General features: G+C 36.9%; 1 protein-coding gene and 2 long non-coding RNA genes across 10 annotated transcripts in view; 2 read left to right on the top strand and 1 right to left on the bottom strand.

Annotated features, from left to right (window-relative positions):
• The window catches only part of LOC106878722 (uncharacterized), a 145563-nt gene extending 141576 nt beyond the window's left edge, over positions 1–3987 (top strand). For all 8 annotated transcript variants that reach the window (XM_089340928.1, XM_089340930.1, XM_089340934.1 and 5 more), the window contains 2 exons: positions 1601–1667; positions 3640–3987. In XM_089340928.1, the coding sequence (XP_089197054.1) occupies positions 1601–1667; positions 3640–3683 (111 nt within the window). In that variant the 3' untranslated portion in view covers positions 3684–3987. The remainder of the gene's footprint in view (positions 1–1600; positions 1668–3639) is intronic.
• Positions 3988–10774: 6787 nt separating this feature from the next.
• LOC149131234 (uncharacterized) lies at positions 10775–13632 on the bottom strand. Its single transcript, XR_016238194.1, has 2 exons — positions 13017–13632; positions 10775–12556 (listed from the first exon to the last, which is right to left on the bottom strand). It is a non-coding gene; the product is annotated as an uncharacterized LOC149131234 (long non-coding RNA).
• Positions 12187–24834, top strand: LOC149131233 (uncharacterized). The gene is made up of 2 exons (XR_016238193.1): positions 12187–12331; positions 16881–24834. It is a non-coding gene; the product is annotated as an uncharacterized LOC149131233 (long non-coding RNA).
• Positions 24835–25577: the final 743 nt, after the last annotated feature.

The following is a 25577-nucleotide window of genomic DNA, read 5'->3' as shown; positions in this document are numbered from 1 at the left end:
CTGGAATATAAAGGGGTCCGCAAGTCAAAAAGTTTGAAAACCCCTGCTTTAGACCATTTCAGGTCAAATTTATGGGGTCGACGATCACATGGATACTGCTCTTGAGGGGCTGAAATTCAAGCTAGAATCCAAAGTACTGTATCAGCTGCAGAAGCCCAACTGATCTCTAAGTGAATAAAAACAAAAACACAATGAATTACAATAATATTACTAATTCTCTGCATCAAAACACGTGTCGTAGTAAATATCAAAACCCATAAACAAGACCTCATAGATCTTATAAATATTTACACTTTCTCTTTTAAAAAGAAGTTGCAGGATGTCATGTGCAGTGGTGTTTGCTGTTGTTCACCAACAGGACTGTCAGTGAAACACATTTCTCACCATGTAAAAAAGACGAACATATGACGTATGTGTTTATTGTATTTGAAGATGAGGAAAATATAAAGGTTGCATGGGAACCACTGATCTAGCATTTAATTGAATGCTTTTTCGGCTTACCAAAGTCATACCTTTGTATGAATTCAGACAGTGGTGTTTGCTAGTGTTCACCAATAGTGCTGTCTGTGAAACATGTTTCTCACCATGTAAACAATGAGTGTATGACGCATGTGTTTATTGTGCTTGAAGGTGTATATAGGCTTGCAGCATATCCTGTGCATACATTTTAGTAATGGTGATGCAGCAGCCATCCACAGATGTGGAGGCGCAATGGCCCAGTGGTTAGGGCAGCGGACTGGCGGTCATAGGATCGCGGTTTCAATTCCCAGACCGGGCGTTGTGAGTGTTCATTTGAGCGAAAACACCTAAAGCTCCACGAGGCTCCAGCAGGGGATGGTGGCGAACCCTACTGTACTCTTTCACCACAACTTTCTCTCACTCTTACTTCCTGTTTCTGTTGTGCCTGTAATTCAAAGGGTCAGCCTTGTTACACTGTGTCACGCTGAATATCCCCGAGAACTACGTTAAGGGTACACGTGTCTGTGGAGTGCTCAGCCACTTGCACGTTAATTTCACGAGCAGGCTGTTCCGTTGATCAGATCAACTGGAACCCTCGACGTCGTAAGCGATGGAGTGCCAACACTATTACTTGAGTATATATTGTATTTATATATTCATTAGTAGCAGTAGTAGTTAAAGTTTCTGCAAGTCCATTGTTTTGCAGTTCAAAGTCTCAATTCACCACTGAAAAAAACTTTGCTTTTCTCCACTCCTGAGTTTATTTTGAAGTCAATAATATCTGAGCAAATATAAAACCAATTTAATCATTCACTAGATATTATATCCATTGTACAGTTTTTTTTTTCTGTTATTGCTGTTAATTTCTTTCATTATGCTATATCATTTTGTTAGCAGTATGCAAATGGTTTTGGCGGGTCTGTGGTTTAATATTGATTGCATTCTTCGCATCCATGATTAATTCTCCAATCCTTTCCATTCTTTTAGATCGATAAATGTTCCTTATATGTATTGCTTAATTTGTTGACATACCATTAATATGATTAAACTGAACATTAACTGTTACAAATGTCCAATATAGTAGCTTTTCTTTTTTTTTTTTTTCTACCATATATATTATATTTTTTCCTATTCTTTTCAGACAAGGCTGAACATATACAGCTTCAGTAAACGTTTTTCTGGTTCCTGGGGTAATTGCGATTGCGAAGGTAAGACTAATTCAATTCTCTTCGTTAATTCATTCTCAAAATTGTAACATATGGCTAGATGCAGGCATGACTGTGTGGTTAAGAAACTTGCTTTGCAATCACATGGTTTAAGGTTCAGTCCCACTGCACAGCACCTTGGACAAGTGTCTTTTACCATAGCCCTATGCCAACCAGTGCCTATAGAGGGAAATTGATAGGTGGAATCTACAGCACATTTTCATTTTAATAAAGTTGTAATTTATGAAGTAGTAGTCGTGGATTTGCTCTGTGGTAAATCTGATGATCTACCATCTTCAGCAAGTAGATCAAGCTGAAATTATTTTTTTTAAATCTAAGACATTTTTCATTTTTTACTTGTTTCACTCATTGATATGTAGTCATGCTGGGGACAGTGTCTGGACGACAGGTTTAGTTGATTAAATCAACCCCAGTACTTATTTTCAAGTCTGGTACTTATTGTATTAGTTACTTTTGCTGAACTACTAAGTTACAGGGATGTAAACAAACCAATACCAGCTATCAATTGATTTGGTTGGACAAACACCAAAGACGCACACACACACACATCTATCTACCTACCTACCTACCTACCTACCTACCTACCTATCTGTCTGTCTGTCTAGGCACAGACATGGCTGTGTGGTAAGAAGTTTGCTTCCCAATCACATGGTCCTGTGTTCAGCCCCACTGCATGGCATCTTGGGCAAGTGTCTTCTACTATAGCCTCGGGCCGACGAAAGAATTGTGAGTGGATTTGATAGGCAGAAACTGAAAGAAGCCTGTTGTATGCATATATTTATATATATATATATACATATATGTGTGTGTGTGTGTGTATGTATACATTTATGTGTAAGGCTTGAAAGAAATGAAGTTAGTATTCTTCGCTGGATGTGTAATGTCAGTGTGCATGTTCAACAGAGTGTAAGCATCTTGAGAGAAAAATTGAGCATAAGAAGCATCAGATATGGTGTGCAAGAGAAACAACTGCACTGGTATGGTCATGTGATGCATATGGATAAGGACAGCTGTGTGAAGAGATGTCAGTCTCTAACTGTGGAGGGATCCTGTGGTAGAGGTAGACCCAGGAAGACATGGGACGAGGGGAAGCATGATCTTCGAACTTTGGGCTTCACAGAAGCAATGATTAGTGATTGAGATCTTTGGCGATATACTGTGCTTGAGAAGACCCATCAAGCCAAGTGAAATCATAGTCATGGCTGATGCTGGTGTCACGTAACTGGCACCCGTGCCGGTAGCATGTAAGGAGCTCCTTTCAGGCATTGGGCCTCATGGAGGCAAAGTGGCCAATGTTGGTGGCACATGAAAAGTTCCTTTGCAATGTTGGGCCTCACTGAGGTAATGACTGAGACCTTTGGCATGATGTCATGCTTGAGAGAAAGACCCATGAAGCCAAGTAAAATTGTAGTTGTGGCAGATACTGGTGTCACGCAAAAGGCACCCATGCCAGTGACATATAAAAGCACACATCACACTCTCGGAGTGGTTGGCATTAGGAAGGGCATCCAGCCATAGAAACCATGCCAAATAAGATTGGGGTCTGGTGCAGCCTTCCAGCTTGCCAGTCCTGGTCAAACTGTCCACTCCGTGCCAGCATAGATAACAAATGTTAAATGATGATGATGATGATATATACATATGCAACAGGCTTCCACACTCATAGTTTTTGTCTACCAAATTCACTCATATGGCATTGGTCAGCCGAGTAGAAGATATTTGCCCAAGGTACTTGAAACCATGCTTCTTATCCACACAGCCATGTCTATTAATAATTAGTTACAAGTAAGTCCTGTACTTATTGAGTTTTTTAATCTTTTTTCTTTCTTTCTTTCTTTCTTTCTTTCTTTCTTTCTTTCTTTCTTTCTTTCTTTCTTTCTTTCTTTCTTTCTTTCTTTTCTTTCTTTCTTTCTTTATGTAAAATTTAATATCACTAAATTTCTATATATTTCAGATTGTGATAAAAATGAAACAATGGATTTATCAGACAGTTGCTGAATTAGTATTTTGTGTTTGTATTTCTGTTTTTCAGTTAAAACCGTTTATTTTTTTAATGGACATTTCTATTTTCTTGTCTTTTTATCACCTCCATTTCACCATTCCATATCTCAACACAGAAATGAGTTTCTCATATTTCATAAACTACGTTGCATTTGTTTATCTCTGTTTTTCTTTCATTTCATTTTTCTTATCTTGTTTTTGTCTCCTCCTCTATTTGAACAGACAATATTTCATGTTAATATTTATATGAATATATATATTTTTAGTAAAAAATAATAAACAATAAACACTGGAATCAGTTCTTATGTGTTGAATTTACATTTTTCTTTTTTGTAATGTTACATAAATGTGTCCATTTGAATGATTTTGGTAGTTTCTGCAAAGCAGGAGAATGTTTGTATGCCAACAATTTAATCGATTGAGTCAATGTAAACATTTAGACATTATCATCAACATTTAACATCCATTGTCCATGCTGGCATGGGTTGGACAGTTTGACCAGGGTTGGCAAGCTGAGGGGCTGCACCAGACTCCAGTCTGATTTAGCATGGTTTCTATGGTTGGATGCTCTTCCTAACACCAACCACTCCAAGAGTTTAAATGGGTGCTTTTACGTGCCACCGACATATGTGCCAGTTACATGCCACCAGTATCTACCACATCTATAATTTCACTTTGCTTGATGGGTCTTCTACTCAAGCACAGCATGTTGCCGAAGGTCTCAGTCATTTGTTATTGCCTCCGTGAGGCTCAGCGCTCAAAAGTGCTTTTATATGCCACTGGCACAGGTGCTAGTTTCCAAATCTTGCTGCATTTCAAATGGAATTTTTGGCCCTCCAAAGTCATCTTGGTGTATAAGTCAACCTATCCATTTTGGCTGTAAATTTTAGTCTGAAAAATTTGACTTGCATACTGGATATATTGCAAAATCCATTATACCAAGTGCAGCAGAAAGGTTGCCCTGATTTCAAAGGTTAATAAAAAACAAACACATGAAGATACAAGAAAAAACAAACTCTTCAACAACAAATGCACGATGCTCTCCACTCCATGCCATGGTGGGTACTACCTGAAACAGGAAAACAAAATGGCACTTAATGAGCTTCATAGAAATACAAAGTTTTTCCATGTATCTTCATGTGTTTGTTTTTTTTTTATTAACCTTTGAAATTAGGGCAACCTTTCTGCCTCACCCTGTACTTGCTACAATTATTATACTGTGTAGTGGTGCTCAAATCTGCTTCAAAACAATGTCTTTTCAACTTCAATCCCACTACACATTACTTGGGACAAGTATTTGCTTTCTATCATAGCCCTTGGGTTCATAAAGGCACATGGTTCAGTGGTTAGGGTATTCAGCTCACAGTTGTAAGGTCATAAGTTCAATTCCCATGTTGTGTCCCTGGGCAAGATACTTTCTTTCACGTTGCTCCAGTCCACTCAGCTAGCAAAAATGAGTAGCACCTGTATTTCAAAGGGCCAGCCTTGTCACATTGTGTCACGCTGAATATCTCCGAGAACTACATTAACGGTATGCATGTCTGTGGAATGCTCAGCCACATGCACGTTAATTTCATGAGAAGGCTCTTCCGTTGATTGAATCAGCAAATGGAACCCCTCCTTGTTGTAACTTAAGGAATGCCAGTACAAATACAAGTATGTATGTATACACACACAAATCTAAAAACCAGATAAAGATCAGGTCCTACCACCACTCCCACACATTAGGATATGATATGGTTTCATTAACAAATTGATACAAATTGATATTTTGATGAAGTACAAAACTTTTTTTTTTTTTTTTTTTGCAGAATGGACACTAGCATAATACTGATATTTTATTAATTCTATAAAGATGTAAGGCAAAGTTCATTGTGTCAGGATTTGAACTCAGTACATCAAGACTGAAAGTAAATACCACAAGGTATTTTATTTAGTCCACCGCTCTATAATTTCTGCCAACTCACTGACCTTAAAAGAAAATTAAATATTAATGAGAAATTTAATATTAATATTTGTTCGTATTCTATAGATTTCTACTATTTAGTTTCAATTGGACCTAGTTAGTGATCATTTATAGAACTCAAAAGAATTATTTGGCAGCTTGAGGCCAACTTGGGATAATGCAAGAACTAATAAGGAAACTGCTGTATGGCTACTAATTTGGGGTTATTGAAAAAATAGAACATATAAATTGATTTTTGAAAGGTCAAAAAAAAAACCATCTCATAAAATAAAAACATCCTCAATGCTTTCACTTTTCAAAAGATATATCGATATATCTTTTATCTTTTTCTAGTTTCAGTCATTAGACTGTGGCCATACTGGGGTACCATCTTGAAGAATTTCTGGTTGAACAAATTGACCTCAGCACTTATTTTTTTGGTGGGGATTTTAAAGCCTGCTAGTTGTTCTGTTGATCTCTTTTGTTAAGCTGCTAAGTGATGGGGATGTAAACAAACCAACTCCAGTTTCCAAGGAGTGGATGGGGTGGGGTGGGGAAAACACAGACGCAAAGAAAGAGAGACATACATACATATAACAAGATTCTTTCAGTTTCTTATTTCTTTATTGCCCACAAGGGGCTAAACGTAGAGGGGACAGACAAAGAAATTAAGTCGATTACATTGACCCCAGTGCGTAACTGGTACTTATTTAATCGACCCTGAAAGGATGAAAGGCTAAGTCGACCTCGCCAGAATTTGAACTCAGAACGTAAAGACAGACAAAATACCACTAAGCATTTTGCCCGGCATGCTACTAATGTTTCAGCCAGCTTGCCGCCTTTGGTTCCTTTCAGTTTCTGTCTACCAAATCCACTCACAAGGTTTTGGTTGGCCCGAGGTTATAGAAGAAGACACTTACTCAAGGTGTCCTGCAGTGATACTGAACCTGGAACCATGTGGTTGGGAGGCAAACTTCTTACCACACCGCCACACCTGGACTTATATCTATACTTTAATTGATTTTTTTTTTTTTTCAGTTATTTGATACTAATAAAACTCTACATGATAGCCATTTACCTCTAAGCAAGGTGCAGAACCCCATCTTGCATCAGTTTGTTAACCGCTCCTACTTTAGAACTAAGTGGTTTGCAAAAGAAAGGATGAGTGTTGCATGCAAGCAACACTGTATCTCTGTGGTTAAGAAGTTTGCTTTGCAGCCATGCAACTCTGGATCTGATCTGAGTGTGTCTTATTGAGTCATCCATTGATTGATCAATATTCTGTGAGCGAAATTTTGTAGGAGGAACCTACGTAGATATTCGTTGTGCAGATGAAAGGCAAAGTCGACCTTGGCACAATCTGAATTCAGATGATACAACCAAAAGAAATGCCACTAACCATTTTGCCTAGTTTACTCATGATTCTGCCAGCTTGCTGCTTTAATAATGGTTCCAGATTTTTTCCACAGGGGCAGCAATTTTCGAGGAGGGGATGAGTTGATTATATTGAGCCCATTGTTTCGCTGGTACTTAATTTATTGACCCCCCCCCCCCCCCCGACTACAGGTGTCTGATCTGAGTGTGTCTTATTGAGTCATCCATTGATTGATCAATATTCTGTGAGCGAAATTTTGTAGGAGGAACCTACGTAGATATTCGTTGTGCAGATGAAAGGCAAAGTCGACCTTGGCACAATCTGAATTCAGATGATACAACCAAAAGAAATGCCACTAACCATTTTGCCTAGTTTACTCATGATTCTGCCAGCTTGCTGCTTTAATAATGGTTCCAGATTTTTTCCACAGGGGCAGCAATTTTCGAGGAGGGGATGAGTTGATTATATTGAGCCCATTGTTTCGCTGGTACTTAATTTATTGACCCCCCCCCCCCGACTACAGGTATCTTTGCCACTATCACCTGTATGATTGATACCCTCTACTGTATCACTACTACTGTGCTATTACTTTGTGGAGGTGTGTGTATAGAGAGAAAGCAATTTCTCAAAAGCAGATTTCATCATCATTTAACATCCATGTTTCACACTAACATGGTTGGATGGTTTGACAATGCAATCCTTGCATCCAATGGACTCAAGGACTGCATTGTGCTCCAGTTTCTCCTTTGGTATAGTTTCTACGACTGGATGCCTTTCCATGTACCAACCACTTTTCATTATGAACTAAGTGTTTTTCTCCTGCCACCAGCACAAGTGAGGTAGCTATGCAGTTCTGAAGACTACAAATCTCAAGTCTTATGAGATTTTTTTTAAGGTAAGAGGTACAGGGTGTGTGATAAAATTATTAAGTTAAGACTAACCATAAGTAACACAAAGGCAGCATTTATCTCGGCATATGCCCCACTGGCAGGACTACTAGAAGAACAGAAGGATCGTTCCTCTGAGACACTACTGCAACTTACCTCAACAACAAGTAATTGGTGGTGGCCACATTATTGTAGCTGATGACTTCAATGGATATTACTGAGTAATGGCTTTCATGATGTACATGGAGGCTATGGTCACAGCACAAAGGATGAGGCTTCTGGAGTTTTGCAACACACTCTGTAAGAAACCAGCCGACCACCTCATCACCTATCAATCTGGCAAGCACACATGTTAAATTGATTACATTCTCATCAGGAAATGGGACAGAAATGTCACAGTGAATACCAAAGCCTTTCCTAGTGAAGAATGAGCCATGCAACATAGGTTAGTGGCTAGTAACTTTTGTGTCGGAGTTAGGCAGGTACAGAAAAGAAAAACAACATGGAGAAGGAAGATCTGGAAACTAGAAGATCCAGCTATTGGGAAGAGGAATTCTAACTGACACATATGAATGTTGGGAAATAGATTTATATACCTGCAGCATAGACAACAACCAGAGCAAAGTCCTAGCCAAGCCAGAAGAACATGATGTTGGAGTGATAAGGTTAATAGGCATGACCTGATAATTTGATTACAAGATGATAATGTGATCTTAAGATGACAGTAAAAGGTGTTTGCTATTATGTACATTTAAAAGTACTTTTGGCAATGTTTACAGATTAAAATGTTTTATTATTATTATTATTACTATTATTATTACTATTATTATTATTATTATTATTATTATTATTATTAGATGTCGCAGAGTATACAATATCGTGAGGTTGTTGATTGAAGATATTGTGTCTACTGGGGGTTTGTACTATTTGTCAAGTCACAACAAAGACCTCAGATAGACAGTACTTTATGAAATATGTGTGCAGTTCCAAGTAATACTGACTTTTGCAATACACCTAGATTGTAGGGTATGTCTAAAGTTTTCAGATGTTTTTTTCAGATTTGGTGGTATCATTATTATTATTATTATTATTATTTTCATCTCCATGACCACCATTTAATGTATTTGATCGGACTAATCAGGTTCTGTCCATTAATTTAACTAAGAAGGAAAGTAAATCACTCTCTGGAGAATTATTTTACATGTCTACGTCTCACAGAACACTTCTGTTGCTATGGTAACAATAATAATCCACTCATCCATAGAGAAAAGAACAAAACAAAACAAGACAATTTGATGGTTAATGCTTTGTGTAATTTAACAACACAGATTTTTCAAGGTTTGTGTCCTTCAGTAACTGTTTCACATATGTTTGACAAGATCTGCTTTCTTTCTTTCACTATATTCAAGTTCTCAGAGTAATAATTCATCTTTTCTTTGCCAACAGTGTACCATAAATTTATATCTGAGTTGATAGTTTCTGTTAATAATGGTACATTTCCATATAGTATGTTATTCGGTAAATGTAGTCTGCACATCTAATTTCATTTCCTTCCAGTTTTCTTAAGTCTTCTGCATTCAAGGCCCATGTCTCACTAACATGCAACATTACAGTTCTAATACAAGCATCATACCAATTTCCCCTTCACTTTTAGTGGTAGTAGCACCCTGAACTTTCTCCAACCAGCTCTCACTCTAGCAGCTATACTTTCAGAGCAACTGCCTCCCTTGCTAATTACATCTCCTATGTAACAAAAGTTATCAAATACTTCTAACGAGCCATCTGGGCATTTAAGAGACTCAATTCCAGGTGTGCTTGTACATACTGCTCCAGTGTATCTATGGCATATGAAGTTTACATCCTCAGATAGCTTACCAACTCTTATGTCCACCAGGGGTTTATGTCCACCGGGAGTTCGTGCTGTCTGTCAAGTCTCAACAAGGACATCAGATAGACAGTACTTTACACAATATGCATGTAGTTACAAGTAATGCCGACTTTTGCGATATACCTAGATTATAGGGTACTTCTAAAGTTTCCAGATGTTCTTTCAGGTTGGGTGGAATTGAACCTAATGCTCTGATGACAGGGACAAACTTTATGTTTGATTCTCATAGCTACCACATCTTAGCAATCTCAATTCTCAGGTCTCCATATTTATCAATCTTTTCTCTTTCTTTCATGATGATGTGTTGAGCTCCTGGCACTACTACATTGATTATTAGGCAGTGCCTTCAGTGCTCTAACATCTTGTCTGTCTGGAAGTCAAAGTTCCAAAAGAATTTTGCCTTCCCTTTTTCATCCATTACCTTTTCCAGTGTATGTTGGTACCAAGCACCTGTAACCTCATATCCATACTTATGGCATAATAGCCAGTGGAAGTTTTGGGCTACCTTGTCATGTCTGTGTGTGTACTCTTTCTGAACAAGACTTTCACATGAGTTGGTATTCAATGCCTGATCCTGGGCAGCAATGATTAGGCTTTCAGTCTTCCTTTTTTGGTCACCCTTGCTGAGCTGTCTCCATGATGGTATTTTAAGTTGTTAGTTTCATGGTGGAACTGACCATGTAATTCCATGCAAAGTAGGGTCTCTTCTCTCTCGTTGGCTATTTGTGATCAGAATTCATCAGCACTCTCAAGACCATTTTTGGTAAACTTTTCTGCATTAGCAGCATACTGTAGCAGGTCTTGTTTGCTATTTACCAAATATTCTGCCATGTTTCTTCTTTCACTGTTGATGCACTCCCGTATGCTAATCAGCCCACGTCCACCTTTACCCCTCTTCATGAAGAGACTGTGTACATTTGCCTTTGGGTGGAGGACACCATGCATTGTCGTTGTCTTTCAGGTAGTGCGATTGAGTTGGTTAATCTCTGCTTATTTTTGTCTTTTTTTTCAATGTTTGTATGGTGTTTGTTTTCAAATTATGCAGTTGTCTGTCATCATTAGTTAAACAACTTATAACTTTTAGAAGTTGGATTGGCCCTTAAAAAGATTGAATAGGATCCTTTTACTTGGCACACTCATAAGCATGACTATGAAAACCAACTATGTCCATTTCCAGGCTGAGGAAAGCAAACTGTCAAAGTATCGGTTACTCTCTGACAGGTTTATGGTTGAGCCTATGGCAGTGGAGACCTCTGGTACCCTCATATCCCTATTCACTGCTATCAGAGCAGGGTTGGCTATCCACAAGTGCAAGCCCTGTGAGTCTCAGGTTTATGGTCGAGCCTGTGGCAGTGGAGTCCTCAGGTGTCCTTGACTCCTGGACCATATCCCTGCTCACTGCTATTTAGGTGGAAGTAAGTTCCAAGAGCCAGAGCGGATATTCCAACGCATCTCCTTCGCCCTCCAGGACAACGTTTTTTCCGTTTTGTCTGCTGGGACCATGAAGCAGTCTGAATTACAGGAAATTATGTTCCACTCCTTAATGTAAAGTTACTCCGTATAAATTGCCCAATATATATATTAGTAACCAGGATAAAATGAATAATTTCTGATTTCTCATTAGTTTCAATAGCTTTCTCATCAGAGATAGTTTTGTTGATCTGACAAATTTGACCATTTAGATCCTTCTAAGAAACTAAAATTAAACGTTCTAGAAATTTTTTCTGTACTTGTTTTTTTCCTTTGTTATTTCGAATCCAATTGTACTAGTACAAAAATTAATTTTGTTCTCTGATATTTAAGCAAAAGCATAATCGATGTATTTTTCTAGGATTAACGTTTGAGATAAAAAAATAAAAACAGAAAACAGAAATAAAAGAAAGAAAATCTAATATTTATTATAACTAAAATTTCTGAGTGGCTGTGTGGTAAGTAGCTTGCTTACCAACCACATGGTTCTGGGTTCAGTCCTACTGCATGGCACCTTGGGCAAGTGTCTTCTACTATAGCCTCGGGCCGACCAAAGCCTTGTGAGTGGATTTGGTAGACGGAAACTGAAAGAAGCCCTTCGTATATATGTATGTATATATTGTGTGTGTCTGTGTTTGTCCCCCCCCCCCAACATCGCTTGACAACCGATGCTGGTGTGTTTACGTCCCCGTAACTTAGCAGTTCGGCAAAAGAGACAGATAGAATAAGTACTAGGCTTCCAAAGAATAAGTCCTGGGGTCGATTTGCGCGACTAAAGGCGGTTCTCCAGCATGGCCGCATTCAAAATGACTGAAACAAGTAAAAGAGTAAAAAAAGAGTAAAATAACAAATTTTGTGAGAAACGAAAGCTGTTGCCGCGGTGGCGGCGTCGGAATCCCTGACGACGACGACGAAGCCAAACAAGGGAAAGAAACCATACTCAGAGTTGCTTCCCTTACCTGATAACGCCATTTTCCTGTTATTTTGAACAGCATCTTTTGTCTTGGATCATCGTCTATTGTTTCGTTTCCAGGTTTTTGTGATCTGTCTTGGCTGTCTCCTGGTTAATATATCATCTCGGTAATATATTTGTGCACTACTTTTTATTTCTAAATATAAGATCATTTCTTTCTTTATATTTTAATTAGTAAAATCAACGTGATTCTGCGAAAGGTAAAAAAAATGTCTAAAAATTTATAAAGCTACGTTTGTCATCTTCTACTTTCAGTTAACGAGAAATCTCAAATCGTTGAGTTTTTTTACTGCAGATAACAACATAATTTCCCGGAAATCATATCCTGTTACCTTTAAAAGAAAAAAAAAGAGAGAGAGAGAGAAAAAAATGAAAAGAAAAATCCTAACATTTTGAACAATATTTTGGATAATGTAGTCCTTGATATACTAAAAGACAGGATAATCTTGCATCTGGAATATCTCTGATTATAGATCATTCTAATTAGAGAGCTGTCTTGGAGCAAAAGAACTTTCGATAACAACTACAATCCTTTCGGACTTCCCTTTTAATCCATCAACTTTCCAAAGAATTATTACGATTCAATATTAACTGTCTAGATAGAAATGTACCTTGGGTGCTGTTTTTGCTTGGCAATAAGTATTAAGTTTTCAGAAATCAAAAACATCATCCCATATGTTATTGTTACGTGATTTCACTCGATATATATATTACATCGCCAAGTTTTATACGCACGCACGCGCGCGTGTGAACGATAGTCTGCACTTGATAAGGGAAACATATGCCTCCTACCTTTTCGACGAATATTCATCCGTTTTACACCCATCTGCTTTCAATATTTCCATTTGATGATGTTTGTTTCTTTTTGGTATTTTGCAATATATAAAAAATATAAGTACACACACATACACACACTGATTTCCGACGTTTCCGGGATTTTGACAGCCCAGCACTCTGGGCTTAGGGTGATAATATCCCTAATTGTTGCCTATGATATCCTAGCTTATAGTAACACTCCAACTGGAAATCCCTGATATAGTGAGTGTGTTGATATACGGATATATTTTTACATGTGGGTTTATAATTTCAATGTGGGTGTTGTATTATCACCTCTCTTTTTCATAATCCTTATGAACTAGATTGATATGTGCAGCCATTGTGGAAGTGGTACTGCAACTGGTGGGTGTACAATTGGTCAGCAGATATTAGCAGGTGACGTGGTGTTACTTGGCTCATCAGAAAGCCCTCTCCATCATGTACTGAATAGGTTTGTTGCTGAGTACTGCAAGGCAAGGATGAGGGTGTTGTGAAGACTGAGATGTTAGTCCTCATGAGGAAATCTTCCCAGTGCACTCTGCATGTTAGTGGAACTAAGACAAGTGAGGGGTTTAAGTATCTCTGATGCCATATCCGTGAGTGATGAGAAGCAAGAGGCTGAATTAGATTGTACTCGAGAAGACCTGTCCTCCGCAGCAGAAGTGTTAAGACTGCTCTTCCTGGTGAAGAGGATTGGCCTGTGCTGGTATCACGTAAAAAGGCACCGGTGCTAGCTCCATGTAAAAGCACCCATAACACACTGTAAAGTGGTTGACATCCAGCCATAGAAACCTTTGCCAAATCAGGCTGGAACTTGGTGCAGTTCCCTGCCTTGCCAGCTCAGGTCAAGCCATCCAACCCATGCCAGCATGGAAAACGGACATTAAAGGATGATGATGACTTGCAGGTGTTTGCACATGACTGTGTTAGCTCCAGCATTTGATCCTGAGAGGAAGAGACATCAATAAAAAAAGCTAAACTCACTATCTTCAATTTGGTTTTCATGCCTATCCTCACCTATGGTCATGATTAGTTGCAAAAGAACATAATCGTGAATGCAAGCAGCCAAAATGGGATTCCTCGAGCTATGTCAACGGGATGCATAGCTCAGAGATCAAGTAGTCTCTTCAGGTTGAGCTGTTACTGTTCTGCATTGAGATGTCACTGCTCCAGTACTACAGCCATGTGATTAGAATGTCATAGGAAAAAATTGCAAGACAAATTCTTCAAGCTGAGTCAATGGCAGGAAATCTAGGGGTACACCAAAAACAAGACAGCTGGATAATATCCATAGTCTCCATTGGTCACACTTGGGGCATCCAGCTCAAAAGTATAATGATGATTGCTTCTCATAGAATCCCTTGAAGGTTGTGCATGAGGACTCTACCCTTACAACCCTCCCAGGAATTCCGGGCAGAGAAGATGGATGAATGTCTTTCGATATAGGCACAAGACCAGCAGTTTTGAGAGGAGGGGATCAGTTGATATTGTTGACTCCAGAACTTGATTGGTAATTTATTTTATTGACTCCTGAAAGTATGAAAGCTAAAACTGACCTTAACAGGACTTGAACTTACAATGAAATCAGAGGAAAACTTACAATGGGATCAGAGTTTCAAATTTTGGCACAAGGCTAGCAATTTCAGGGCAATGGGTAAGTCAAATAAATTGACCGTCAGTGCTCAACTTGTACTTACTTTATTGACCCCCCCCCCCCCCCCTCCGAAAGGCTAAGTCAGCTTTGGTGGCATTTGAACCCAGAATGTAAAGATGAACGAAATCCTGCTAAGCATTTTACTTGGCATGTTAATCACTCTGCCAGCTCACCAACTTTTTTAAACATCAGCATGCTACTTAGAAGGTAACTGAACTCATATACTGACATTTAGAAGTCAAGATGACTGCAAATTGCACCAAAGTAACATGCTGATTGCACTTGGTAATAATGATGACTTTCAGACATGCTGGCTGGAAGTGCCTATCATAGAAATTGGACTCTCAGGGTGGTGCTGCTTGGTCATAGAAGAGAACCTTCCATCTCACATAGATGTCAACATGGCTGTGTGGTTAAGAAGTTCACATTGAGCCCCACTTTGTGGCTCCTTGGGCAAGTGTTTTTGATTTTACAGCTCTGGGGCAGTCAATACCTTGTGAACGAGTTCAAGTGGATGGAAACTATATGAATCCTATTATATGTATGTATGTTTGTGCTGTAAAGAGATGTGGGGTGGTGCTATATGTTCCATCACTGAAACCGTTGAGAAAGCTATTGGGTAGTTTTAGATTAAGAGAGTAGGACTAAGTGCAAGGAATGGATGTGATCAACTCCAGCTGGAACAACTGGGAGAAGAAGTGAGACATTAAAAGACATGAAACCCCTTATGACCCCAGGAACATCATTGATGATACATCCCAAAGCATCTGAAATAATTATCTTAAATCTAACATTAAAATCTACAAATGATATGGCTTTGCATATAAGGTATAAAAGTGTTGAAATTCTACTGCATATGTTTTTGTGTATTTCTAAACAAAGCATTTAATTTTTCTAGCTTCAGATTTTAGCCAAGGCAAAAATTCCAGGTCTTCTTTGAAATATTAATCTGCTATACACTAGTGTCATACTAAAATTTGAAGTTTTTAACCCTTTTGATGTCAACCTGCCCAAACCAACCCTTTATTCTATGAAATGAACTTTATGTTTAACTGTTAAGCAGTTAAACTGGTCATATCTGGCCAAAATATTTTGCCTGTTTTATGTTCAAACTGGCCAGATCTGGTTTCTCACATCTACCCTACAATATCATAGTAAACTTAAACTATGACATCACTGAAATCTTGAAACTACAAGATAATGCATGATTCATTCCAGACAATGTCAATAAATAAGCATTACATTTGACAGAGTAATCCGAATGCTAAAAGGTTAAAGTGACCTAAATTATAACCTCCATCGAAATTTTATATTAATTTAAGTCCCATACACCAGCATAATAATGGTAAAGTTATTATCTTTGCATGAGTGCTCCATCATCATCTTTAAAGCACCAGAGAATGGAATAAGTGGAGCAAGAACACACACGAAAACGAAAAGTGTGGCTGAATAGGTCACAGATGAATGACGAAAAGTTTCTGGACAATGGACATGAGTTAAAATAATAAAATAAGAACAGTAATAAACAAGTGAAGAAAAAATATATATAGTGCGTGTGTTTCATCATCATCATCATCATCACCGTCTGCTTTCCATGCTAGCATGGGTTGGACGATTTGACTGAGGACTGGTGAACCAGATGGTTACACCAGGCTCCAATCTGATTTGGCAGAGTTTCTACAGCTGGATGTCCTTCCTAACGCCAACCACTCCAAGAGTGTAGTGGGTGCTTTTATGTGCCACCGGTACGAAGGCCAGTCAGGCGGTACTGGCAACGGCCACACTCAAAATGGTGTATTTTATGTGCCACCTGCACAGGAGCCAGTCCAGCAGCACTGGCAACGATCTCGCTCGAATGACTTTTCATGTGCCAGGAACGCGAAGCTGCGGCACAAGTGCCAGGAAGGTGACACTGGTAAAAATGAAAAACACAAAAATCACTATCCCGAAATATAACAATGATAAAGTTCTTTTATTAAATTCTTTATTATTTTCAAAATTAATTGAAACAAAGGCAGTAAATTCCAACAGAATTATGGTATCAAAAGGTTGGTCAATGCTTGCACCCGGTACCAATCCTCTAATGATCCATGTTCTAAATTAAATTGTCATTAATTCTAAGGATTTTAAAATCTTTAGCATTTGCTTTTTAACATTCACATTTGTTTTCTATTTTTCAATTGCAGATAAGAGTCAGAACTAAGCGGTTCCTTGACTGGAATAGTGCCATAACACACACCCCAAAGCTTCTGGTCACAATTTTTACACTGGACATTGACTCCTGTTGGACTCTAAGGTAGATTCTGGTGAAAATGTTGCCTAAGTTGTCTGTAGAGAAGAAGCTGGTCAACAGACTGTCTTCCTTGATTCCAGCATTTACGGACATCTTTGATGAAGAATCTTTTTATATTTGCTTCATCTTCTTTGTGGTCATCACTATTGCTAGTGTCTGTGTCCTGTCTCGCTACGTTACCATAAAAGATGCTGGCCATGTTGAATAGGAGGCTGTTTTCCTACTGACAGAAAAATGGGTTAGAGGTGACAGATCAAAGGTTTTGTGATTTAAAATACCCCCCCTCCCCCTCCATTTCTTAACATAAACATGGACTTTGTTATGGCCCTAGTAAATATGTTACTGTTACCTCTTTCCTTCATCCTTTTCTTCTCGCTCCAACTCCACTCTCACTCTTCCTCATTACCCCCCTCCCCCCGCACATTACATTCAAACAAATCTTTTCTATCTCTTTTCAGTTTTTTTTTTTGTTGTTGTTGTTGTTTTCCTTTAAAATTCCTCACTGCCGATGGTCTATATATTATCTTTGCATCTAATGCTAATGTCACACCACACAAAAAAGATATGTGACCCCCTAACTTCAATCATTCAGCTCAGTCTTACTCCTACTTAAATGTTCCAATCCATTTCTCTCTAAACCAGTGTCGATTTAAGTTGCACCACACCATGAAGTTTTGATTCTTCTAATTCTTTACTAGCGTCGCCTGTATTTAACTGAGTGCTCCTTCATCATCTTTCAAGCACGAATGCCAAAGAACTTGCATCCATCTTAGTGAATCATAACAAAAAAAGGCCGAGATGGTGAGCTGGCAAAATTGTTAGCATGCCAGCTAAAATGCTTAGTAGTTTTTTTGTCTGTCTTTACATTCTGAGCTCAAATTCTGCCAAGGTCATCTTTGCCTTTCATCCTTTCAGGATCAACAAAATAAGTACCAATTGATCACTGGGGTTGATGTAATCTGCTAAGCTCATCCCCGAAATTGCTGGCCTTGTGCCAAAATTTGAAGCCAATTTTTGTATAATAATTAAGGCAGCAAGCTGGCAGAATCGTTAGCATGCCGGGCAAAATGCTTAACAGTATTTTGTCCATCTTTATGTTCTGAGCTCAAATTCCGCCGAGGTTGACTTTGCCTTTCATCTTTTCAGGTCAATAAAATAAGTACCAGTTGATCACTGGGGGTTGATATAATCAACTTAACCCCTCCCCGAAGTTACTGGCCTTGCGCCAAAATTTGAAACCAATATTTATATAATAATTAAAGTAACGAGCTGGCAGAATCATTAGCACAGTGGACAAAATGCTTAATGGTATTTCGTCTGCCGCTATGTTCTGAGCTCAAATTCTACCGAGGTTCACTTTGCCTTTCATCCTTTCGGGGTCGATAAAATAAAGTACCAGTTGATCACTGGGGGTTGATGTAATCGACTTTGCCCCTCCCTGAAATTGCTGGCTCTGGGCCAAAATTTGAAACCAATAGTTAAAGAAAGTAATGAGCTGAAGGTGAAATGGTAAAACGACTAACAATTCCATTTGGATGAGCCATTCTAGCCATCTTATCTCACACAAAGCTGTTAAATTTATTTCAAATTCAAATATATTTCATGAGGTGTCAAACATGAGGTGCCACTCTTACCCTGGTACTAACTTAGTTTCAGTGATCAGGTTGCAGTTGTGCAATGAGTAATTTGACATAACATGGAATAAATTTGATACCAAACCACCTCTGGCTCTGTAGTACAAATGTCTTATTTTCAAAACTTCTGAATTAAAATCTTCCCCCAAACCTTAGTCACAATTTATGTTCTTAACACTAGCTTAACGATCACTAAGTTATTTTACTAAACTAATAGTAAAATACTATGTTTAAAATTAATTGAAAGAAACACAAAGCATCTCAACAGAAATATGGTAACAAAAGAGTTAAGTTTAGAGTTAGTTTATCAGCTTTGTGTGTGATTAGACAACTAGTAAAGCTCTTCCAAATGTAATTACTTCTTTTTCAACACACAGTCTCAGATTGTGAGACAAATACAACTCCAAAGAATGATTACTTTTTACTCTTTATTCAAACTTATCTTCAACTCCTACAATTTTATCAGCAACATTGTCTATTGTGATATAATTTATATAAAATGTACATCACCATATTTATCTATCTATAAAACACTTTTTTTTTTTTTTCAATATTTAAAGAATATTCCAAAATTTCATCAGGATATTTAAATTAAATAAGTCAGAGCACTATTTATATTTGAAAATTTTTTTTTTCTTCTATTTCAAAGTACATTCTTGGAAATATTGGTGTATCTTATATACTAACAAATTGGGTATCATGGTTTGGTATTACAATTCAAATACAGCAAACTAAAGCATCCATACATGCACACATACATGAATGTATGTGTGTGTGTGTATGTATGTGTGTATATATATATATATATATATATATATATATATATATGTATATATATATATATATATATTGAATAATGAGGAGTGCTTAACACTGCATTTGTGGATAAAAGTCCTTTATTTGTTTGTGTATTATGGGCTACCATTGATTTCATGATAAAGAAATTCTCGACAATTATTCATGACAATCACAGAAAAATTGGTTTTGTCTCCATTTTGGAGACAAACACCAATTTATCTATGTGATTGGCTTGAATAATTGTTGAGAATTGCCTTAACATGAAACTAATGGTAGCTTTCATACAAAAAATAAAGTATATATCATCATCATCATCGTTTAACGTCCGCTTTCCATGCTAGCATGGGTTGGACGATTTGACTGAGGACTGGTGAAACCGGATGGCAACACCAGGCTCCAATCTAATTTGGCAGAGTTTCTACAGCTGGATGCCCTTCCTAACGCCAACCACTCCGAGAGTGTAGTGGGTGTTTTTACGTGTCACCCGCACATGGTGCAGGCATGTCCATGTGATTAGAATGTTTGCTTTGGAACTACATGGTTTAAAATTTGTTACCATAGTGTGGCATTGTTGGTCGGTGCCTGGTGCCTTCTGCTGTGGCTGTAAGTTGACTAATGCTTTGTGAAAGGAGTTGGTAGATGAAAACTATGAAGCCTGTCGTGTGGTGCACGTTTGCTTGTTGATTAAAGACAAAGTCACTAGTCGTACTTATGGTATCTTTGTTCATAGACTTCCATGTAAACATGTCCAGCCTTTGAGCAGTTTGTTGTTTGAAGGATTAGGGGGAAATATTATCTTGCTGGGAAACGGGTGATGATTGGTGACAGGGAGAACATTCAGCCATAGAAAATCTGTCTCAGTAAGTTTAGTCTGACCCATGCAAGCATGGAAAAATAGACATTAAAACTATATATATATATATGTTTGTGTGTATCTATTTATCTATACATACATACATACATATATATATATATATATATATATATATATATTTATGTATGTATATTTTATTATATGTATTTATTTTCTCTTGGTTAATAATTAACTCTGACAAAATAAATTGGTTAATAGATACCAGGGTAGCAAAGATCACAAAATGACTGTGGTGTAACTCCTGTTTATGAGGTAGAAACTCCCTGTTATTTTGGGCAATTTAGTAATATATGTATATGTATATTTAGAAGGTTGTTTGTTGTGGCCAATCAGAGATTGACCATTGGTTTTGCACACATATAGCACTTAACTCAGCTGTTTGAGTCTGATGAGTCGCCTATACAGCTAAGCGCTTTACAAGTGCAATGCCAATGGTCATTCTCTGACTGGCCATAACAAGCAACCTTCTAAATATATTACTGCTCTGTTTTTGAATGTGCTTCTTTTTGGGATATATGAACTATTGACTACATATATATCTTTACAAATATATGTGTGTGTATATCTATATGTATGTATGTATGTATGTATGTATGTATGTATGTATATTCACTTCCTACCTATATAAAATAGTTCAAACTATAACAGTTAAAATTCTATTCATTTATATTTATTGAGAGTTATTTAAAGAAATTATAAGTTATACATTTTGCTTTCTCAGATTAATTTACCTGGCTGTGTCTTTTACAAAGCTCCAAATTACATTTATTGTGCATTATTTAAAAATTATGTATTGTTTTTTTTTCCCCCCTTCTCATATTTATCAGAGTTATACTACATACATACTCCTATTTTCTCCCAAATGTTTCCTCTTTTATTTCTATTTATTTTTGGGGTGGGGGATCGGTTTTAGTTTGACTTTGAAGGAAGAAGCTAAACTTCTGTTTCAGTAAAATTGTTATAGAAAGAACAAAGGTAAAAAAAAACAACTTTATATACCTTTATATTTTAGCCTCTTTGGTTATTTAAATCTGGTTTGTTCTGCTGAAATATCAGCTATTATCATTTTCGTTCTACAGTTGTTTAAACCCAGTGGGCCCAGAATGATAAAAGGCATTGCAGCCTTAACTGTCCTGACTTTACTCCCAAACCCTAACCCAATAGGTTGTTTATTTATTTTTTTTTTTTTAAGCATTTCAGTATGGGTTGGAGGAAGTTTGGTTACTCCTTCTTGTAAGCTGAGCAACCATGTAGAAGCTCCTTTGTTTGCTCCTATTGTTGTTGTCTAGCCACAGGTGGTCAAGCAGTTCTGTTTCATGCAAGTAGTCAACAAAATGATGCAAGAAGGCCTTTACATAGTTGCTCACAGAATCTACAGGAAATCAAATTCAAATCTTTCCTTAACCATTTTTTGTTACCATTTTTCTGTTCACATAGATTGCCTTTGTTTAAATTTATTTTTAAAATAATGAAAAATTTAGTAGAATAACTTTGTCGTTATTGAGCTGGTGTTTGGAACATATCTGTCAGATTTTTTACTGTGTGCTGTTTATATGCCATGATATGGTACAGAAAAAAAAACTCGTTACTTATGAGCATTAATTTATACTCGTTGCTATTACTACGAAGCTAAACAGCACATGCCATTATTTATGGTGTTAAATAGCTAAGCTAAGAGACATCACAGCTCACACTGGTGACAGCATATTGAGGGATTCCAAAATATCAGAATGAAATGTCGTTTGTGGTGTTATCGGTGTCTACGATAGTATAATAATTTATCCCTTCTCTTGATGAGAAAGTTGCTATATCCTCCTTGTTAAAAACAGAAATTATATTATTGTTAAACCAGATTTTCTATTGTTGTTTTCCTACCAACAAAGCATGTAAATATTTGAACCGTTGACATACATCATGGATGCATACATACATATATATATACATATATGTAATGTGTGTGTGTGTGTGTATACACAAACACACACATAAATATATATAATTTTTAAGAACATTTGTTAAAACTTGTCCGTCCCGTGTTGTCTTCTTTTTGTATTCATTGCCTAATACATATATATATATATATATATATATATATTGAAAAAAAGTCGTCAGAATTTTGGAATAACTTCTTTCATTTATTTTATACATAGCGCTTTCGTTCGTCTTTCGAACTTGTCAAATATAATTCTAAGAAATTACAGAGATCTTGCTTATTTATATAAAACAGGTGTTTTGGGGGGTTTTGTTTATAACAGAACATTGTTTGTTTTTTGGGGGGCGGGGGGGGGGTGAGACTAATTATATTTGACAAGTTCGAAAGACGAACGAAAGCGCTGTTATATGTATAAAATAAATGAAGAAGTTATTCCAAAATTCTGACGACTTTTTTTTCAATATTTAATTCTGTACATCACACCTAACACTTTATATATATATATGTATATGTATATATTAAAAAAAAAAAAGAGGTGGAGAAAGAAAAAAATTCTAGTCATTAAAAAAAAAACATGCAGCAACAAAGCAAGCCAATCCTTATGGGATTGTCCGCCGCAGAACCTCGAGTATTATTGTCTTGGTTTGCTTCGTTTCTTTACTAGTTTTTTGGTTAAGTATTCTGACACTTATATAGCTTGCAGGGGCAATAACTCTGGTATTTCTAATTTGAGAAGGTTTCTTGTTATTTCTCCGTTTCTTTCACACGACTGTGCATCTCTATGGGTATTTATTTATATATTTATTTTCAATAATTAATTCATTTGTTGTGCAATGTAATTTATTCTTCAATATTTATTGTGTATATTATATATGCAGGCTCGGAAAAAAGTGCAATATAAATTTTGTATCATATTTATTTTACCCCGTTTATTCTGAACACTCTTCTTAACTGAAACTTCCATTTGCTAACTCCCTCAAAGATGCTGCACTTACTAAATCTCCACCGTCAAATTTATTTCAATCAAAAATCTAGGAGAAATATTTCAAATGAGACATAATGCTTCAAGAATAAATAGAGAGTGGTTTTAACTTTATTTTCCCATCATTATTGTTTAACATTTTTTGTAATCATATTTCTGTGGAAATACACTGTTTGTTTTAATTACTTTTTAAAAGAATTAATAAATTAGTGAAATAATCTAGTCATTATTAAAGCTGGTTTTTTGAGACATAAATTAACATGATGGGAGGTTTCATTCAAAACATGAAGTTCATATCATAGAACCTGATGTAGTCTCAAACAGGTTTATTTCAAAAGGGTCAACTCCCTCATCAACCAGATTTATGATTAAAGACTCTTGCTCTGGGTGTGTGATTGAGAAGTCTACTTTGCAACCAGTCACTTGATCTTGGGTTCAGTGTCACAGCATATCTTGAGCAAGTATTTTCTATTATAGCCTATTATGCTTTGTGATTGAAGCCGACAAAAACTGTGTGGAAGCCTACCACTTATGTTTGTGTATATATATGTATGTGTGTGTTTGCATGTACTTGTATGTATCTGTCACCATGTCTACCATTATGTTAACATACCACTTGATTGGCTTGTAGACTTGTAACTTAATGGTGCTGCAAATAGACATCACTGAGATTGAGTACTAGTCTTCAAAGCACTTACTGGGATAAATATGACTGACTCAAATAAATACACAAAGGACTACATTATCTAGTATGCCATTTCCTTAGTTACGACAATTAGGACATAAATACACCAGTTGCTAATCAGTGATGGGGGACAAATACATGCACACACACACTCACAACGGGCTTCTTTTGGTTTCTGTCTACCAAATTCACTTACAAAGCTTTAAGTGACCTGTAGAATATACTTGCTCAAGGTATCATGTAGTGGGATTGAACCCAGAGCCATGTGGCTGGGAAGCAAACTTCTTACAACTCAGTCACACGTGCACGTTATATCCAGTTTTAGTATTAATTAATATTTTACTACTAATGATGGTTTATTTGACATGCAAGGCTACACATTTTATTATTACATATGGGAACGAAACTGTTGGATTTTTTATTGACTTATAATTGGTTTTAATGGAAACAGGATTTCAATTGTTGCTAATGCAAATATGATTACAAAACCGCCTTAAATTTCATTCAGTATTTTATATATATATATATATTATTCCCCTATTAAAGATACTTAGATCATGTACCTACCTAAGAAAACAATATCATTATTTAATAATAAACCAATTTTTAAGTATTTCCGAAAGTGGCGGCTGAAGTTGGAGCATCTTTGTGGAGTTAGTATGTGACAAGTTATTGTATAATAAAAAAAAATTAAAAAACATTTCTCAGTATTGTTGTTGTAACAATGTTTTTTTTTTCTTTTCATCTGAAATATTATATGTAACAACATGTTGAATTAATTTAATAAGCTCTAATCAACAACACGTGTAATTACTTGTTTATTATTTCTTTTCTAACTTTGACAACAGTTTGTGGTGTTAACATAACCTGGACATTCAATTTTTTTTTTCTTTTGGTTTTCTCAGAACAAGGTTAATAAAAAGGAAATATTTAATAAATTACATTGTGTTGGGTTTTTTAATTTTTCTTAACTTAAAATTAACATATGCTATGGATTGATTTATTTTTTATTTTTGTTAGTTGCTTGGCTTTGGAAGAAAATTCTAGAGTCATTATTTTATTTGACCAACCATCCATGTTTTTGAACTGTCTGCTCAGTCTTCCGAGATGTGTTGGTGGCTGCTGACATCTGAAAAACTAAAACAAACCCTGACGTCATAACCTCTCGACACTGGACAATATTGTGGAGTTTCATCTTTTTCACACCACACCTATATCAGTAATTACAATGACATTATTACTGAAACAGGAAATTTGTGAATATAGAATACAATTACATATATTATAACTAATGAAATATTTGGCATAATATATAAAAAATATCGTGATGGCACCTGTACCAGTGGAGCACTAAGAGCACCGTTCGAGCGTGATCATTGCCAGAGCATCTGTCTGGCTTCCGTGCCGGTGGCACGTAAATAGCACCATTTGAGCGTGATCGTTACCAGCGTCGCCTTCCTGGCACGTGAAAAGACATTCGTTCGAGCGAGGTCATTGTCAGTGCCGCTGGACTGGCTCCTGTGCAGGTGGCATTAAAATACACCATTTTGAGCGTGGCCGTTGCCAGTACCGCCTGATTGGCCTTCGTGCCAGTGGTACGTAAAAGCACCCACTACACTCTCGGAGTAGTTGGCATTAGGAAGGGCATCCAGCTGTAGAAACTCTGCCAAATCAGATTGGAGCC

The sequence above is a fragment of the Octopus bimaculoides genome, chromosome 24, assembly GCF_046866305.1.
Source record: "Octopus bimaculoides isolate indiv1 chromosome 24, ASM4686630v1, whole genome shotgun sequence".
Lineage (NCBI taxonomy): Eukaryota > Metazoa > Mollusca > Cephalopoda > Octopoda > Octopodidae > Octopus > Octopus bimaculoides.
The sequence above is the reverse complement of the archived record's forward strand: the minus strand, read 5'-3'. Positions and strand labels throughout refer to the sequence as shown.